The sequence below is a fragment of the Polyodon spathula genome, chromosome 3 (genome assembly GCF_017654505.1).
Source record: "Polyodon spathula isolate WHYD16114869_AA chromosome 3, ASM1765450v1, whole genome shotgun sequence".
Taxonomy (NCBI): domain Eukaryota; kingdom Metazoa; phylum Chordata; class Actinopteri; order Acipenseriformes; family Polyodontidae; genus Polyodon; species Polyodon spathula.
In genome coordinates this window covers 20,126,058-20,145,771 of record NC_054536.1, presented here as the reverse complement: position 1 = coordinate 20,145,771, position 19,714 = coordinate 20,126,058, and the positions used below count along the sequence as shown (strand labels likewise).

Sequence of the window (19,714 nt, the reverse complement as noted above, 5' to 3'; positions counted from 1 at the left end):
GAAAATAATAGATGTCAGGTTGTGTAGTATAACATTGTATGTATTCTATTTTATAGTATGTATTCTTTTCGTAGTATGTATTCTTTGTATTCACATAACTTCCCCCAGATAAAATGACAGTGTAAAGACGCTAAAGCCCCTTTACACAGTATCACCTCCTGATGTTGTAGAGGGCAGAATCTATGTGAATTAGACAGCTAATGTAAGGACACATTTGGTAGAGATTGTTTAGTGATTAGTATGCACTTTTTTCAGTTACAGGAAGAACTGGATGCACAAGATGCTGAAAAAAAATGCACAAAAGAGCAAGGGAGAGAAGAAAGAGAAAAAGACGACAAGGGAAAGAAAGGAAAGGGGGAGAAGGGGCATTTTTTTCTAAATGCCATATATTTTGAATAATCTGTCTGCATGTGTAGACTGCATTAATAGTTTGGAGTTACACATCTGTAGCTTTTCCGCTGGGTATACTTTTACTACAAACAATGCTATGTTAAATTGAGCACTGTTTCTTTAAATAAATCTTTCTTCTGTGTTACTATGGACATGTTAAGGAGAATGAGAAAGTTTAAGGAACATAGTCTTGCACCAGCCTCCTGGTTGTGCTTCAGTTGAATGTGTCCATTAAAAAAAGATTGCATACTTAGTATGTTTTACCTAGAAACAGTGTGTACAGGAGTGAATGTTAGTTAGACGGTTGACTGCCAAGAATGATATTGATATTGCAGTTTTGGCAGTCACATTGCAGAAATATAATTTGGAGTAAAAAAAAAAAAAATGTGTGTGTGTGTGTGTGTGTATATATATATATATAAATATCTGGGGTACCATTGCACCTCTTAATTATTAATGAAAATATTTAACATATAGAGGAGACAATTCTCTACCTAGGGACCTAGGGATACTAAAATATGAAGTAAGGGGTCTGAGTAGTATAAAAGGGGACATAGCCAGTGCCTTAAATAAAGCAAAAAGGGGCTAAATTAACCGCCAAACCTTAATGCATGTTAACTGTTAATTTTGTTTCAGTGAGATATTTATTATAAAAGTAAATGTATATGAATTGCAATGTTAAAACAAATAAATAAGCAAAAGAAAGAAAGAAAATTCCATATGCAATTAAATTGTAGCCAACAAAATACTTTCAGAAATCTTACCTGTTGTGCATTTCCATTCACTATATAGGAAATGTGCATTTTTTAAACAAAACGTGATCATGTATTTTCATTTTAAGACATGACATCTGTTTGCTCCAGAAAGTCTGCCGCACTTGTACTTCTTAGGTCAGTTCACTTCAGCAGGGTCTTCGGGGTGAAGTATCTTATTGGCTGCAAAGTACAGTATGTCCGTCATTAGGGGAAGCAGCTAGTTAGTTACTGACAGGAAAGATGGCCCTGGGGGGTGGGGACAAATACACTCTGAGGGGAATGACAAGGAAAGTGCAGACTATCTGAAAGCAAGACCAAACAGATATTTATTGAAAATAACGTAGCATCAGATAGCATGTTATACAACGTAAAAACAATGATTGTTAAAACAGGTTTCTTACAAAACTACACACTTATTGTCAGTATAGTAAATGAACATGCAAGATGTGAAAAATGTATACAGTTATTTTGTTTGCTGCAATCACTTTAAATCGTTTTTTATACATCTTTAAAGTGTTTGTGAATAAGGCAAAGTATTTTGATAATGTGCACTCCTTTTGAATCAGAATACCTAGGGAATTGCTTTTTATAATATTGTTATTTTGGTAAGTTTAAAAAAATCCTGTTTTTCATGAACCTGCACATACTGTACTGTATAATGTTTGCAGCATTATTTCTCACAGTCAAATGTTCCATAAGGTGGATGCTCTGTATTAGAAATGGCAATCATATACTGGAGATCGTTTTGGTTATTTGTCTGGTAATGAAGGATAATGTGATACCTAGAGTAATACACTAAACAGTGATGGTTTCTGCATCAATTTGGGCATCACGCTGATATATACTGTGCCATTACTATATAGATCACTGTCATTACCTCCAGTACAGATAGTCATCATAACTAATATAGATGTCTTGTGTGAGAAGGTGTTTTTCTGTCATTGCAAATTGATGAATTGTTTCTGATCTCAATGCAAAGACGGGGCTTAGCATACTTTTTTGTGCTAAAGATATTTTTGTTGTGGTGTATCTACATTAATAATAAAAAGTAGGGGCAATGATGATATTGCTAGTGCTAGAAAGAGGTTCGTTTCAGTTTCAAAACTATTTTGTTGCACTCAGGACAACCACAGTACATTTAATTTGAAAATCACATCATAAGAAAATGGTGTATCTTAGTATAAAAGTATACATAAATACAAAATACAACTGGAAATGTATCTAAAACATACTATAGTGGAAAGGAAAAATATATGTATTATTTAGCAACATATTTTTTTATTAAGTTCTTTTAAAAAAAATACATTACTTGTGTACCTTAACACTCTGACTGACAAAGCAATGTCTAAAAACATACCCAATGTGTTTCTTGAGGCAGCATTGTCATTTGCCCCATAATGCCATTCTAATACAACTGCCATTCTTGAAATAAGGCAGAATGCAAACAGCACTGCCTCTAACTATAACTCCCAATTCGTAGCATTATAAAATGGGGGCACTGCATTAAGAGCATGATACATATTACATTAATGCATTGATTACAATTGAATAAACATATAACTTAGTCAACTTTAACAAAGAGCAATTCAAACTGACTATTCTTTAACACTGAGCTACAAAAGAAACATCTTTGTAGCGATTTAGAAATATAGAAAGGTACTTTGAGTCTGAAAGTGTATCTAGATAAATAAATACATTAATAAATAAATATATTTTTCCACCTTTTTTCAGGCAATTACAGCTATCTAGAGACAACTCTGCGTCAGACTGATCTTAAGCCCATGCCATCGCTGTCTGATATGCGACAAGTCGTTTCTTTGTATGCAGTCTTACCTCTTGGTATGACGGTGCACTTTTAATTTCTGTTAGTCAGAAATGTATTTAAAATTATATTAGAATGGTGCCAGACCAGCAGTTCTGAACCTGTTCTACAACCGACATTTTATATGAATAAAAACCTATATGAACATAATTTAGATCTTAATTTAACATCATGTAATCAAAGAAACTACAAAATGATATCGTAAATATCGCAACATTTTTGTCAGTTTTTCATTAAGTATATGGACTGCATTATTCAGCAGATTTCATTCAACTTTATGAAGTAAAATGTGTTATTTCTATAGGGTTATGCAACACTTTTAGCCATAGCTGTAGATAACAATCTGTCAAGAAACTGTAAACAGTATTTTTCTTATAACACGTTCTGTGTAACATTAGCTGTCTGGATTTTAAAGCAGGCTGTGGTGCATTGTGGGATCTCACTGACTGCTCTTTAGGAAAGTTAGTAAGTATTAGTGCATTCAAATTCTGGGGGCCTACTGACATTACTGAGCTGTTTGGCGACACCAGCATTAATGGTTTCTAAATATGTTCTAACAGGTTCTTCAGATGTCCACGAAAAAGAACCATTGGTGAAATTCATTTGGCAAGAAAATGGTGGTAAACGCCTTTGGTACTGAGACAGATGCCAACCTCTTTGATCCTCCCCGTTGAACATCACAATCACATATTCAGGGAAGAGTGGGCTGCAGATAATGCTGCACCTTGTCTTCAAGATAATATCGACAGCCACAGTACCAGTATCCAACAATACTTGGTAACATGGGAGAAACTTGGAAGCCACAGTGATATTTGATATTTGCTTACAGTATTTTACTGGATGCTGGCATGCATACACCCCAAAAATTCTCATAAAAAAAGAAACAGTTATGCTGACTGCAGAATTAATTTAGCGTGAGTATTTACAGTAGCATATCCATTCAGCTTGCTTTGAGATATTAATTCAGAGCTCTGAATAATAACTGAAGAATGGAGATTTATTTCAAAAGGCCAGTCAGCTGTTAAGCGCTGTATTATTAGTTTATACTTGATTAAAATGGCTCCTTTGTGTCATAACTATTTCATAGTTATTCTCACAATGTTATTTAACTATAAACTCTATATTTTTATCAATTAATTATACTTAATGTTCGTGTATTTTATTTACAGGCAGCAATCACCTGTAAACCAATTCCTTTTTCTTTTTTCTTTTTTTTAAGTTTGGAATCACCAATTATTTTTCTGATTTTCTCCCCAAAATAAAATGCCCAGTTATTTTTATTTCAACTGGCTCAACACTGCCACCCCCGCACTGACTCGGGAGAGATGAAGACGGACACACATGTCCTCCGAAATGTGCGCCGTCAGCCGTCTGCTTCTTTTCACTCTGCAGGCCCGCCATGCAGCCACCTCAGAGCGACAGTGTTGGAGGACCATGCACCCCTGGGCTGTTTACAGGCAGGACTTCCGTCCACGGTCGACAGTGAAATAGCCTGGACTTGAACTGGCGTTCTCCAGGCTATAGGTCGCATTCTGCACTCCAAGTGGAGTGCCTTTACCAGATGCACAACTCGGGAGCCCCCTCCAATTACTTTTTACAATTATCAAAAGCTCATTAAAAAAATAAAAGGACTCATAACTCATTTGGTTTTGATGGAATACCAGCATTGTGCCTTCTTATAATAGCCAAATCTTTCAGGTGGCCAGTCAGTTGCAGCCCTCTGTGGTATGGATTGGCGAGGCAGAGAAAATGTTTTATAAGAAAGTACCAAAAAACAAGAACGAGATAAGCATTGCATTTATTTATTGTCTATTCTAAATACCTTTGTATACTCTAATGCTTCTAAACAGACAGAATGTAATTAAACCAAGCTGAACTGACAGTTTGGTATTCAATGTGTTGCCGTCTTAGACAGGACATACAGGCTTACAGACAGTTGTAATTCAATAAATATTGTTTTGACCCAACATAAATACCTACCGGCTGTGTCATGTGAGAATGACTGTCTGCTTGCCCATTGCCCCCAGTGCTTATGTGGGGAGTGTTTTAAGACTAGCTGTAACTGGAAAGCAGCTTATATATGAGACACAAATAGAACAAGCCAAGGGAACACTGTCATTACTCAATGAGTCACTATGCCATCAATACTGGCACACACTGATTTCAACCACACGTGTTCTGTCTATTTCTGAAGCTTATCTTGTTGAGGTTTATCTTTTAAAAATGGGAAGAAATTTGGCCCTGAAAAATCAAGGTGGTTTATAAATTAGACCCAAAAAAAAAAAAATTTGATTGATGAGAATAAATGCAGCTATCATTATTCATGTTTCAAATACTGTAATACTACTATAATAACACCACTTAACCTAAATAATGTTTGCATTGTCCCTTTTCCACTCTACCTTATCTGCTATTTATTTTGTATAAATTTTTTGACCGTTTTCTCTGATCTCACATTTGAACAGAAACGATAATGAGCATAGCAGGGAGTAAATGAGCACAGAAGTGTGCAAAGTAACTTGCCCCTTCCCATGAGAAACTACTAGCAGAAACTGACTTTCCAGTTTGCTTTGTAGAGTCATCGAATCCCATAAATAAGTCAGTGTGGATGCCTCAGAACAGGACAAAATAATACATTATATGTTTGACACCTGTCAGCATTTTTTAAATTGTTATTGGCGGCTGTTTCTAAGTTGCAAAGCTTTTGTTTTTGTTTTTTACATTTCTACTTCCTTGAAATCCTTTGACATTTCTGGGTTCTCAAACTTTTCCCAGTGGTACCAGTTTACCAGCATGAATGCAGAGGTGCACAGGAAAAGGTTAACTAAATGTGGATTTAAAAATGGTGTCAGTTCTAAATTTATAAAGTAGGGAACAGCTAAAATCTTTACTAAGCCCACAGTGAGCCATTCACGTTTAGAATTAAGGTATGCTGTTTTGTAATGAATGTATTTATTTAGTAGGATAAATATGATTTTGTGTATAGTGAAAGAAAGCTGAAGAGTTACAGTGCATTTGAACAAGCAGTAAATCAACATGCTGCTCCAAAGGCAGTCATCAGCAAGCTGTGTATATATAGTAACATAACAAACAAGGGTCTGACATTGAATATCAAAACAAGATTGTCACGGCACAGGGGAGATTAACTGAACGTTAGCTATTGCTAACTGCTATTGAAGTAACACGAGTCATACTGCCAAAAGGCTTGTGAATTCAAGAGACGTTTTCACATAAAAAAAAGAAGGGAGGGGGAGTTCAAAATCTTTTTCAATATGTCACACAGCAGTTTTGCCTTCACGTCGACGGCTCTGCGCTCTTTACGTTTGGAAGAGGACCTGTTGGATAGGCAGATGTACAAGAAGAGACTAGGCGCCCCACATCTGAACCAGTACCTGCTAAAGAAGGAGGTCAGGTGTAAAGAGGAAGGAAAGAAAAAGATGAACAGCGTGGTGGAGCAGCCAGAGGTGTGCCGGGACGTGGTGGTGCAGAATGCTATCTTCACTGGCGACCTCGACACACTGAAGCAGCTCTTCCCCAAGGGAACATCCGTCAACTTTGTCATTGAGTCTCGCGGGGAGGACCTGCGCTGGATCAGCAATAAGTTCGGTAGGAAGAGTTCCACTTATTTGACATGTTAATATGTGTTGCCACCTACAATTGTATGTGCTAGCTCCTACTATTATCTTGAAGATGTTTGATCCTGCAGCAGTGACTAGAATACTGGACCATAAATACATGAGTTACAAATGTATTGATAAACTATAGGAGTACACAAATTTAAAATAATTTGAAGCACATTTTAAAGACATCAAAAAATAATTTACTTAACTAAAATGTTATCACAATGCAGTTTAGCAATCATATTGCACCATTTAGAAAGTAAAAGGAGTCTTCACTAAAGAACAGAAAATGTAATCAAGGGTTTATAGGGGATAGCTAGCAGGTCAACTACCCTTACAGTTAGAGACTCTGAAATGTGCCAGCTGTTCCAGGGCCAAAACTGGCTGATCACAAGACCCATCAGCCCCCAAGACTAGAACAGCACATAGCAACCTAACTTCACAAACCAAACACTGTCTGTTCCAGCTGAACTACAGCTGGCAGGAAAATTAGGAGATGATCTATGTCTTCAACGCAAGGGATAGGACCTGAGAACGCTGGGTGTACATAACACTTCTGGATACCAATTGAAATAATTATTTCTTAAGACAGTCGTAAAAATAGTTAACTCAGACTTCATCGTTATATCGAAAGCAGAGGGCCAGGAACTGGCGTACTTGCACCCCCTGGTGGTGGTGCATGTAGACACCATGTGCAGGCTCATCAGTGACCCACACAGCTCAAGCGTCAATCCAAATGTAATTTTTGATACCAGTGACACCGAGGACTGGAGGAATTTCCATTACAACTTCTGCATGCCAAGTAAGGAACCTTCTTCACTGATCATCAGTGAATTGCATCCTGAGCACCAATGGGTCTGCACTGCTAATTATATATAAATACACAAGATACTGCATATCAGAGTTGTCAAGTTTAAACATGTGCATGTTTCAGTTTAATTTTCTACTACTACTAAACATTTAGCCATTCACTAAACATTATAACTAAACTTAGACACTAAATTAATCCTGTAAGTTATTAATTTGCCTAGTTGTTATCTGAACACTTTATTTTAGTACATTCTATATGTATTTCCAAATTGGGAGAACTTTAGCTAACATTTTTTTTCTGGTCTAAGTGTAAGCTCTACAATTTAGTTTACTGTGGTTAGTGTACATTATAAATATTCGTAAACATGAAAGACTTAATGTATATTCAGACATGCTAATCCTACGCTACATATCTGTACTGGGTTAGTGGAGGGAGAGCCAAAGTGTGTGGGTTGCTCGGCATGCACATGTGATAACTCTCTAATTTGAAAAGACCATTAATAAACATATACTAGGAGAGCCAGCCAGGTATGACTTTATAATTGAAAGCATCTTCCTTTCTAGAGGAAGTACTGCACAGCCGAGCATCTTTGTATCTTTTGTCTGATATTTTTGTTTTGTATTTTGCACGACCTACATTGTTAAACTGAAGAAGCAACCCCCATCCTGAGTAATGCAGTACCATTAGTGGTTTCAGTAAATCCTGCAACCCTTTTAAACACAAACAAATAAGAGGCTGTCCTGAATGTGAGGACTGGTAAGTAAGAGTCTAGTCAATCCCTACTAAAGTAGTCTTCTGATTCTTAGCAGTGACTGCGTCAAACAGCTATCATATCATTCAGTGTGTCCCTCAAAATAGAATGTCGGCTCATAAACAACGTTTATAAACTCATGCGCTCTCCCAAAGGAACAGGATGGTTGGATTACTCCGAGAGACACCAAATCGGCCAAACAGCACAGATCAAAAGTCTTGGGAAATTATTTAAGGATCAAGCCATCAGAAAAGTTAAATTAAAAATGGCATAATGAGTCGTAAAAACTTTTGTACAGACGTCATTGCAACTGCAAAAGCGGAGGGCCGGGAGCTTCAGTATTGGCATGCCTTGCTGGTAGGAGATGAAGATACCATTATCAGCATCATTGATGAACCAGAGTCACACAGGATCCTAAATGCCATATTCGATACCAGCAATGTTGACGAATGGAGGAATTACAGGTTTAATTACAGGGGTCTGCGTATGTAGAATTCAAAATGTAATTTCCATGCATGCTGGCAGATTCATACACTTTCTGTATCAATCAAAGTCAGGTTTTGAAGATACTGGTATCAGCCCTGTAAACATTTTGTTTTACTTTGTCTATTCTGTCAGAAATATATTTGGGTGTATTAATGTGCTTAAATTATTATTATTATTATTATTATTATTATTATTATTATTATTATTATTAATAATAATAATAATAATAATAATATAATAATAATAATAATAATAATCACATAGAAAAAATCAATATCTGACAACCATAGACAAGTGGTCAATACAAACTTCATTCAATTTCCATGTATGTGGGACTATAAATTAAACTGAGCAAGCAGGGCTCCGGTAAGAACATATTTTCTCTGCTCTAAACCTTCCAGGTTCCTTAGAGGAGCACTTTGAAAATGCCTTTGCTGCACGTCTTTCAAACTGTGCTACATGCACCGGTAACTGTTTCAGTATCATGCAGTATATATGTATATATTAATGGGGACCTGTAAAGCTTTTCTAGTAACCCTGCTGCTAAGGCATAGGGATGCTGGGTCAGATATAGTTCTCAAGGTTTGCTAATATTAGTAGCAGTTCTTATTACCTGCAAACTTAGCAGAAAGTGAAACCAAACTGGTCATGCAGGCTGCTTGAAGCGGATCCTCTGTCTGGGCAGAGTAATATTGTAAGATTGTCAGAATATCAAATATTAACAAACACAGGCATTAAACATGAAGGTGGTGAACTGTCCAGTGGAGGGGCTATTGCAATACAATAGGCTACTCACAGACATGCAAAAAAACAAAAACAAACAAGCTAAATCTCTCAACACAGAGGGAGTTCCACATAACAGCTCAGTCTTAGAGTATTTAAGCGAAGGCTGTCAAACTCCCGTCCGAGAGGGTCGCAGGGTCTTCTGGTTTTTATTCCATCTTAAGCTCTCAATTAACATAGTTGATGTAATTATTTGTTGAATTTGACAGATTTAATATTTTTCAAGGTCTTTTACAGTTGATGGTTTTAAAAATGCACTTGATTCAAGGTACACTACCTATGAAACATTTTGAGGCCTGAAGAGAAGTGTTAAATGTGTCCAGGTAATCAAATAATTAGACCAATTAAGTAATTGAGAGCTCGGGTGGAACAAAAGCCAGAAGACACTGCGGCCCTCCAGGAACTGAGTTTGACACCCCTGAATAAACAAGCACAGGACTGTGCATTCATGGATGTCTGGAAATTGTCCTCTTACAATATATAAGAGAGAAACTAATATAATCTTTAACCTTTGGACTTATCAGATATTTTTCACATTTCCACTGTACTTGTTTACAAACAATTCGATCTGCTATGACATATCCCCTAGGTCAGTGGTACTCAACTGTAGCCCTCAAGAATGATTCCAGTTCTGGTTTTTACTCCAAGCATGTACTTAATTGATGCTGTTAAGAGGCAATTAACTAATTTAGGAACTGCTTGGAATAAAGACCAGGACTGGAACGGATCTCGAGGGCCAGAGTTGAGTACCACTGTCCTAGGTTATATAAAAGGGAAGTCCCATTTCTAGTTTTGATCAGTCTTTCTACCTGGATGTTAAAAGCTTTGTGTTTTTTTTCTTCCTAGATGAAAAGCGCCTTATTATTAAAGGCAGTAAATAAAACCAATTTGTATTGTATTGTAATATAAATTAAAGACAGCATGATCTTTATTTTCTATCTTGCCTTGTACAATAGGTGCAAACCCCCCCCCCCATGCTACAATAGCTTGCTTTTTGTTGCTTGTGATTTCAGGCCTGTGGTCATTGACATACGAGCAGGAGCTGACGACTCCTCTGCACATCACAGCGAGCCGCGGCTACACCGATTGCCTGAAGCACCTGCTGACGAGAGGCTCCGAGGTAGACATAGCCCCGGGGGGAAGGACTGCCCTCCACGATGCTTGCAGCAACGCCACCACAGAGTGTGCCAAGCTGCTGTTGACTTACGGAGCGAGTGCCAACTCAGTCACAGAAGACGGTTTCATGCCCCTCCATTTGTGCACCACCCCACAGTCATTCCAGTAGGTTTTTGTGTCTATGAATACTAGGGGGTAGATTACATATAAATTCTGTGAGCTGCTTTAGCTAAGGCAGGATACATGTTAGTTAAAGTAAAATAAAAATTCCTAATGCTCCCTAATTACTTGGTATTAAAACAAAAATTCCCTCCAGAAAAGGAATTTTGTGGCTCCTTCAATGTGGTGCTTTGCAGGAGGAGTGTTTTAAAGGACATAAAAACACATTCATTCAAGAGCTGTAGAACGTGCATTAAGGTTATTATTTAATGTCCCATTGATAAGGTGTCTCTGCAGTAAAATGCTTGTTTAAATAATGGAGAAAGTGAAATTTAAATGAATACTTTAATCTTTGAATTACAGGGTATACCTGGACAGTACTCCTGCTGCATGTACTACCTTAAAGTTTTCAAAAGTGTGCAAAAAGCATGTACCTTTTTTTTTTAGCTACAATATCAGATTTTACAGTTTCTCTGTAAGCAAGCAAACATTGTATTAATCAGCACAATTTTCTGGTCCCAAGTGATGCTGGGTTAGACAGGTTTTACTATACAATGCTGGATGCTGCAAATTCTGTCAAAAGTTTTGCAAAAACTCTGTGTATGAGTGACATATATTACAGATTGTAGGTTTTTGTAGGAAAGATATTTTAGATAAACATAGTTAGCTCAGCTATTAATTGGTAGTGTTTATAGATTGTTTATTTAGATATTGGAACATTCCAAGTGTATGCTGTTGTTAACTTGAGTCATTTGCATGAAGTGCAGCAAACAAAAAAAAAAGTAATACATTTTTTAGTGTTCTTTTTTTGTACAAACCATAATGTATGCTGCATAAGAAACTGGAAAGCTGCACCATTTGTGCCGCTTCTCAGAACTCAGATTCACCTTGGCTTTAGATTGAATCTTTACTTTGCCTCAAAGTCTCGCCTGCCCATTTGGAATGACCTCCAATCCATAAGAACTCTAAAATGTCAATATCTGACCCGTAATCAAGATTAACCAATGCATTGATAACATTTTTCAAAATTAGGAAGTAAAAAAAAATAGTAGACAGAAGCCTTCAAATACAAAATTGCATGTCATATTATTGTACATAGTAATATAAAAAAAGCATTGAGAAATTATTATAACCACTAATACTATTATTAATATTTTATTTATTTTATTTAGTTCATTTCAGTATATCTATTTTTTTTTTTCTTTAGTGTTACATAGTTATGGATGATACAGCTATTTGTTTTTGCATTTCATTTCCCTTACAGATGTGCCAAACTCCTGTTGCAGTTTGGTGCCCACGTGAATGGGCGCAGCTTGGACGATGACGACACTCCCCTGCACTTGGCAGCGCGCTACGGCCTGGAGGAGCACGTCGATCTGTACCTGAGGTATGGTGCGGCCATAGAGAAACAGAACGATGAGGGGCAGACCCCTCTCAATGCTGCCTGCTCGCAGCCACACAGTGCAGAGGAAATGGAACGCTACTACCATATCTGCCAGCGGCTGGTCGAGGCCGGGGCCAACATCTTCACCAGTGACCAGGACAAGCAGACCCCTCTGCACATGGCCTGCAAGAACGTCAACCCCAAAGTGGTAGAGCTGCTGTTGCAGAAAGGGTCCAACGTGAATATTATGAGCTACAGCAGCAACGCGCCCATGCACAACATCCTTAAAGGGGTGGCCTTCAAGCTTGAGCACCAGCCAGAGCTCATTGTCCGCTCCCTTCTCAACTATGGCTCCATCCGCGTCTGGCCCGAGGCACTGCCCAAGGTGAGTGCACTATAGGTTTTTACAGCCTCACAAATACACACAATATATCTGATTAGGGGGGTTGCAATGAACAAATCACAAAACCAAGTAACAACAAATCCAAACAAGATGCAATGAAAAACAAATACACAAGGAGTGCTGTTTAACATATGATTTTGTGGTTCACAGTGCTTTTTTTATTATTTATTTATTTACGTCAAAGAAGGTACTAGCCAAAACATAAATGTTTCTCTCAAAAATGAAGTAATACTCAATGATTACAAATGATTAAAGTTATGTGCACAACAATAAAATATGTTAGAAGATATTGTATGGAGAGTTGAAGTCTTATTTTGAGACCTGTGTTAGAATTTATCCAGAACATCCTGCTATGATCGCTTCAAAAGAGAGATCTCTGATATTGACAAGGTAGACAAGACCTTAAATGCCTCATCCAAACAATGGCATCTTAGGCAACTCAATGCCCCGTAGCACCATGCTTGGGAATTAGTCGAGATTTTGCTACTGAGCTAATGACACCACTATCTGCAGTACCAGATATTCTGTGGAGTACTGACCCATACCAGCCCCCAAGATGGCACGCCTGCAGCGAACTTAACACTACTGAGCTCTGTGCTTCAATAAAAAACCTGTCAATCAGATCCAGTTGCCTCTATGTCTCTTGAATTCCTCACACTCTGCCCCCTCCACTTAACAGCTGTGTCCTAGGTTCCCATGGATTTATAAATTTGCTCAACTGCTAGGTAGATTATCCCTTCACTATGTTTGTGAATATCATCCCCGTTCAGGGAAAGCTGCATCCTTCTCTCCAAACACACTTGCATGTTTCAAATAAATAGTCTCGCTCCTAATTAGGCAGCGTTAATAAGAGATTAATTAGTGTTAATTGCTGATTTTCCCTGCAAATCCCCCAAAGGGAGGTCCAATCTGTTCAGTTCTTCGAGTGTTTAATTATTTCCCACGTTCCCCAGGTTTTTTTTCTCTCTTCTCATTGCCAAACAGGGGGCCAAAATGTACAGGGCACATTCGACAGCTGCCTTTTTCAAAGCATTTTAGCTCAAACTCAAACACAAATCTGGCTATAGAGGCTATAGAGTAAAAATATTGGGACACCACAAAAAGCACTTGTTCCATGGTACAGTACAAAGAGATCCATAAAGGCACATTTCACATTTGAGTCTCTGACTTTGGGTGACATTGTGAAGAGGATCCAGAAGCAAAGCAAAGTTTCTACTGCACCTACCTAGTTTTAGAAAGTGTTCTCGGTTTTACTTTACAGTAAATGCTGTGTGTTTACATAGTAGTTACATAGTAAATACATGTGTACTTACACATAAATACAATGTACTTAGTATACATATTTTTGCATGATATACGTAAATACAATTGTATCTATTTATACAATTATATTGTATAAATATAATTGTATCAGAAAAGAGTTAAGGGTAGGGATAGTTAGAGTTAGGTTTATGGATAGGGTTATAGTGTGCAAAAAATGTACATATTAAGTACAGTGTGCATAATAACATTGTAATTATATGTAAGTACACATTTATTTACTAAGCAACTACTATGTATATACACAGTAGCTAGAGACACTTAATGTAAACTGTTACCGCCTTGTCAGTGAACAGCATGGTGAGAGGTTTTTCTCTCTTCCTTTGTTAGCAGGTCCAATTTGGTTTTACCCAGAATAGTGCAGCTTGTTGAGTGAGCACACAGCGATGCTTAAAATAAGAAAATGCATTATAGTTTGGGCTGGAGGGCTCAATGATATTAAACGGCTGGCTAATCAATCGTACATGCAGTTTCACCTTTCGAGCAAGAATATCTATTTCAGGTCTGTGCCTTGTATTGTGCCGATGGATCAACACTAGGGGCAGCAAGGAGTTCGAATTTTGGTAGTAAAGACAGCTAAAGCCATTAACGTAGGCTTTCCAGCACCCCTCCCTCCCTTGTGACAGACTGACTGACTGATTGATGAATAGGAGAAGGCAGATCGTTTTTGAGTTCCAGAAGAAGGGTTTAATTAGAAGTGAAGCTGCAATATAAACAAATGTAATTAGAATACCATTGTTGCTCAAATAGAACCCCAAGTAGGCTTAGAAAAGCAGTACACAATATTAACAGTGGTTAGCTGGTTGTTGCTAATTCAAGGTGCCTCTGGCATTCCTAACTTGGTGCATCTTAATAGTATAATTTGCATGCTGTAAACTATACAGTATGTAAATACTGATAGTTTGCATCGTAACCCTGTACTGCCCTGTAAGTCGTCTTGATAAGTCAAGTCGTCTTGTAAGTCATCTTTCAAATAAATAAAATAATAATAATAATAATAATAATAATAAATAATAATAATAATAATAATAATAAACGCAGGAGTATGACCTTCAGATGTGTTCTTTTAGGTACTGAAGTACTGCTGTCCTTCTCCCAGGACTATTGAGGCTCTGATGAACGCCTACGACCGCCTCAAAATCACAGACGCCTGGTTGGAGGCTGTTTCTCCAGAAGTCTTCCAGGTGAGTTACAGTAATAACAAGAGTTAGAGACTGGTTTGGCATCACTGTTTAAATTGGGCCCAATTCTTTTCCTCTGTGTTTTTATATTTGTATTATTCTTCAATTTTTTTTCCATATATCTGGGGAACTGCTTATCCAAGTGTCATGAAAACTCGTATTAACATTACAGAGAATATCAGATGTGAAGGATATAGAGGGCTGTGGATGTCACATGTACCTGTTTGCATATATCTGATGAACTATTTATCCAACGGTCATGACACTTGGTATTAACATAATTTAGCGTAAGTTTTTGAGAGTAGCAGATTTGGGGGAAATGTATAAGTTTCTTGTCCATACATCCCTCAATCCAGGGTTAGACTCCTACAGAAAATAGTGGATTTTCAAAAATGTTAATGCCTGATGAACACACATGAAACCATTTGGAAAACATCTGACTATTCACATCTTCTAATTGGTCCCAAACATTTAAAATACAATTTAAAAAACTGTTATTATATATACAACATGTCTGGTATAATGTTAAAAAAAATATCAGACAATGATTATTTAAAACCAGAGAACAAAGATATATCATCCACAAAAAGAGAGAGGCAACTAACAAGGCCTTGACGTCACATATTCACTGTAATGAAGAACTTATTTTCAGCAAATTGAGAGATCTTACAGGAATGGCCACCTGGAAGTTGGTTACTCATTCCCGGTTCTTTATTCGCGGTGTAGTTGACAAAGCAGTGTGTCCTTTTAACTCACGTACACATCTTGCTCAATTAATATATTGCTATTATTTAACAGATAACAGCTCCCTTTTTCAAGAAACACTAAAATATTAATAAAAAATCTGTATCAGCAGCATAGTGGTACCCCATATATTAGCCGCTTATTTTGCCCCATTAACCCCCTTAGATGCTTTCTCAGTGTAGCCCATTTTAACCAATACAGAATGCATGGGGACACGCTTATTGATGCCCCATGTACCCCCTTAGACGCCTTGCTCACTAAATATCCCTAGATAGGTTATCGCCTCCTCTTTGCAAAACACTGAAGATTTTAGTGAGTAAGCCATACCCCACAAGCAACAGCACCCCAAAATTTAGCCTTTCATAACCAATACAGAACACATGGGGCCATGTCTTTAGATGCCCCATCTACCCCCCCCCCCCCTCACTAAATATCTAGGTATCTCTAGATAGGTTATCGTCTCTAATTATTTTATTGAACAAGTCGTACCCCCCGAGCAGCAGCACTCCAAATTGTAACCTATAAAAATAGCATAGGAATCCTTTTGCTCTTACTTGTTGATAAACGCGGTCCAAAGTATGATGTTGAAGTTGGCTTCTTATTCGCCTGCTTCTTATTTGACCAGCTTTTTATTCACATCCCACAAATGTAACACAAATGGAATAAATAACTGCAGTATTTCAGCAAAATGGAGACAACAACCTCTCTAGGGATACATCAATATTTCGTGAGCAACGCAGGGGTAAATGGGTCAAACCAAGAGGGTAATATATGGGGTACCGCTATGCTGCTGATACAGATTTTTTATTAATATTTTCATTTTTCTTGAAAGAGCGAGTGATTATGTTTTAAATAGTAGCAATATATTAATTGAGCAAGATGTGTAAGTGAGTTAAAAAAGGACACACTGCTTTGTCAACTACACCGCGATTAAGGAATCGGGAATAAGTAACCAACTTCCAAGCGATGCAGGAACTCAGGGTCAATGAGCAAATGTTGTTTTTCATCAAGTCTGTCGAATAGTCTTTAATTTGATAGATTTAATAGTTTTGGAAGAAAAAAAAACAGTCAGCTGTTATGATTCTTTAAAAAAAACTTAAATGTAATCGACGTCTAAAAACCAGTTGCTCGTCAATTCCAGTTAACAGTGCTGCTTGTCAATTCCAGTTAACAGTGCTGCTTGTCAATTCCAGTGACTGTTTGGCCAGAGAGTCCACACCCCCTCCCCCCAGTCTAACACTGCCTCCATCTATATCTCACACTTATGTTTTTGCACGTGGAGGATTAAATTGTGATTAAACACTGAAATACCATTTCTTACTCTATACTAGTCTGTACTTACTGTTCATATATATCCTGTTCATCAATGTTTTCATCATACTAATCATTGTGAATGTACAGTTGTTGTGGGGAGGTGTAAATTACTGACAAACTTCTTTCTTCATTACTTAAACCAGAAGTTTTAATTGAGACCACTTTTTCAAAGACTATTGTGGTAGGAAGGCATTTGAAGTATAAATCAATGAAACCATCATAAGAAGGAAAGAGCATACTTGCCACTTGAATAAGGTTTTCCATCTTTTTCTCTGCTTGTTTGGTGTTTGTGATTGTTGCTAGAGGTTCTGAACTCCAAGGCTGGTTTCTAGCTGCATCTAACAGCCTTTCGGATAAATTCACTGCAGAATTTTTCCTCATCGTTATGTGAGGCTGGTTTTACGTGTTAAAAGCTCACAGTTCAACACGACTTTCCCTTATGTGTTAATAAACATCTTAATTTCTGGGGATACTGGGGGTGGGCACAATGGAGGAGTGTGCTATAGATCATTCTAGAGATAAAGGAGTTAAAAGATGCCTTCCTTTTTTTTGCCAGAAACATCGTTACTTTTATGAGTCACTCTTTGCCCTGGCTAACAGACCCCGGTCCCTCCAGCACCTGGTTCGCTGCAAGCTGAGGAAATACTTGGAGGGCCGGCTTCATCAGGCGGTGCCCAAGCTTGGCCTGCCCACCTTCCTACAGAACTACCTGCTGCTGCACTTCCGTGACTGCCTGCACTAACCCGGACAATAAATGCAGTGCAATTTCTTATTGATCATTAATTCGACCAATAGAAACCCTTTCACCTGGAAGCGCAAACAGCACACCTAAATCCCTGTAGAACAGCTATATTTTCCAGAAATTGATTTTGCTATAAAAAAAATTAAAAATGCATTTAATTTGCAGTTAAATCAATAAATAATTAGTCTGCGTCTTTGTGTAAGGGCTGGATATAATACTGGTATTCCAGTATTACAGAAAAGGTCATAAAATATGGGGTGTAGAAACTCAGTCATTTTCAGTCATGCACAAGGTAGCATCTTGTATCACAGTAAGAGGAACCCTACACACAGTCTACTCCTTCATAGTGCATGATGCCAAATTGAATTAATGTGTTTAATTGACACAATTATTTTTTGTATTATTACTTACTGAAATAAAAGAATAATACAATAAAAGCTTTTAATATTTACCTTTTAATTGACAGAGCTACAGATCACAGATTCTTGTGTTTTAAGCTGTTGACTAAAATAGATTGAGATATACTTTATCAAGTAAATGGTTTTTTGGACATGTGATGGACATGTAAATCATGTTTTAGATTTTTGTTTTTTACTTTTATACATTGTGTGTGCATTTTGCTCAAACTACTGAACATATAAATTCTACAGTTCTTGAATTTAACTGTTGGTTTGCAAAAAAGTTAAATTAAATGATTTAAAAAATATATATAATTGTCTATTTCTACTGAGCTGTGTCTTTTTGTATTAAAGTTAGTGACCACAAGGGGGTGCTGTAGGCTGCAATTCCACACAGTTCCATATCTAATGCCATAAAGCCCTTTCATGAGTGTGCTCTGAAAACATCATTGAAATTATGTTAAAACTCTTCACAAAGGGTCTATTTTAGCCACCCTTTAAACACTTTTTTCTACTGCTATTAAGGACATTCAAATCAAATCTTCTCAGCCTGATACATATCTTTATTTATTGTTTGCTTTACCTATGGTTAAAGATCAATATTGATGCACTGTAAATGTATAGATTACGAAGGTGCTTTGTGAACTTCTCCTGAAAGCTCCAAGAATGTATCTTAATCTTGATCAGAAGACCTCAGCTGCTGTTTGCCTGGTCTTCCCCCACACTTTCCAGTTTACCAAACTAGGCCAAATAGTGTTGTAATTAAGTTTCATCCTACTTCTGGACTGAAATAGATTTTCAGCCAGGCCTCCAGAGGTGTGCATTAATTGACTGCACTAGACCTCCTTATGAATTTGATTTGGGGATTTGTGTGAATCTAGCTTAAGGAGCATTGAGCCAACCCAGACAGTAAAGTTCCTCACCTTATATCCCAGAGCACAACACTGCCTGTGGCACTATATGTGTGTACTGTATTAGGGGGTTAAGTAGTTTAAATTATATATATATATATATATATATATATATATATATAATATAAGAAATCTGTTCAAATGATATACAAAAAAGTTAAATTCAATTAAATTAAATATACAAAAAAAGACATTACTTTTAACACATACATTCAGTCTGCTTAAGAATTATTAATGCTTTTACTAAAACACGGGTCTTCCTTGTGGTTTAATTTTATTTTTATTTAAAAGGTTGGTTTACTGAATGATTTTATTACAACAATTGCATATCACAAATATGATCTGACAATTATTTTAAAGAAAATGTCCATATTAAAAATATTAACTGGTTGGGCGCCAAAGCAAGATACTAATTCTCCAATCCAATGTACAATAGGAGGAGAAGAGATCTTGCACCACTGAAAAAAATCTAAAGACATATATTTTGTACTTGTTTGTTATAATGAAATCTGCATTTCCTGTGATGTGTTGCTATCTGGACTAAGCCAGTGCTAACCTAACGCCACAGGTTCCTAATTTGAGCTGCTCAGCTAATCTTTTGTTCATATTACGTTCTGCAGTACA

General features: G+C 37.1%; 1 protein-coding gene across 4 annotated transcripts; it reads left to right on the top strand.

The window, feature by feature from the left end:
• Positions 1 to 6,069: 6,069 nt before the first annotated feature.
• On the top strand, positions 6,070 to 19,177 carry asb10 (ankyrin repeat and SOCS box containing 10). 4 transcript variants are annotated; one of them, XM_041244638.1, is made up of 5 exons: positions 6,070 to 6,573; positions 10,432 to 10,699; positions 11,958 to 12,462; positions 14,871 to 14,984; positions 17,596 to 19,177. In XM_041244638.1, the coding sequence occupies exons 1-5, from the start codon at positions 6,240 to 6,242 to the stop codon at positions 17,779 to 17,781; spliced, it is 1,407 nt and encodes a 468-aa protein (XP_041100572.1). In that variant the 5' UTR covers positions 6,070 to 6,239; the 3' UTR covers positions 17,782 to 19,177. The 4 variants fall into 4 exon arrangements, with proteins under 4 accessions (XP_041100572.1, XP_041100575.1, XP_041100574.1 ...); XM_041244641.1 differs by lacking the exon at positions 6,070 to 6,573 and adding an exon at positions 6,621 to 7,389 and having other exon boundaries at positions 17,596 to 19,176; XM_041244640.1 differs by lacking the exon at positions 6,070 to 6,573 and adding an exon at positions 7,301 to 8,627 and having other exon boundaries at positions 17,596 to 19,176.
• Positions 19,178 to 19,714: the final 537 nt, after the last annotated feature.

Bases quoted from the DNA above. Each gene is read 5' to 3' on its own strand.
- asb10 (XM_041244638.1), top strand. From the start codon at position 6,240: ATGTCACACAGCAGTTTTGCCTTCACGTCGACGGCTCTGCGCTCTTTA. The intron at 12,463-14,870 runs GTGAGTGCACTA...GTGTTCTTTTAG, and splicing joins GGCCCGAGGCACTGCCCAAG to GTACTGAAGTACTGCTGTCC. The intron at 14,985-17,595 runs GTGAGTTACAGT...TTTTTTTGCCAG, and splicing joins TTTCTCCAGAAGTCTTCCAG to AAACATCGTTACTTTTATGA.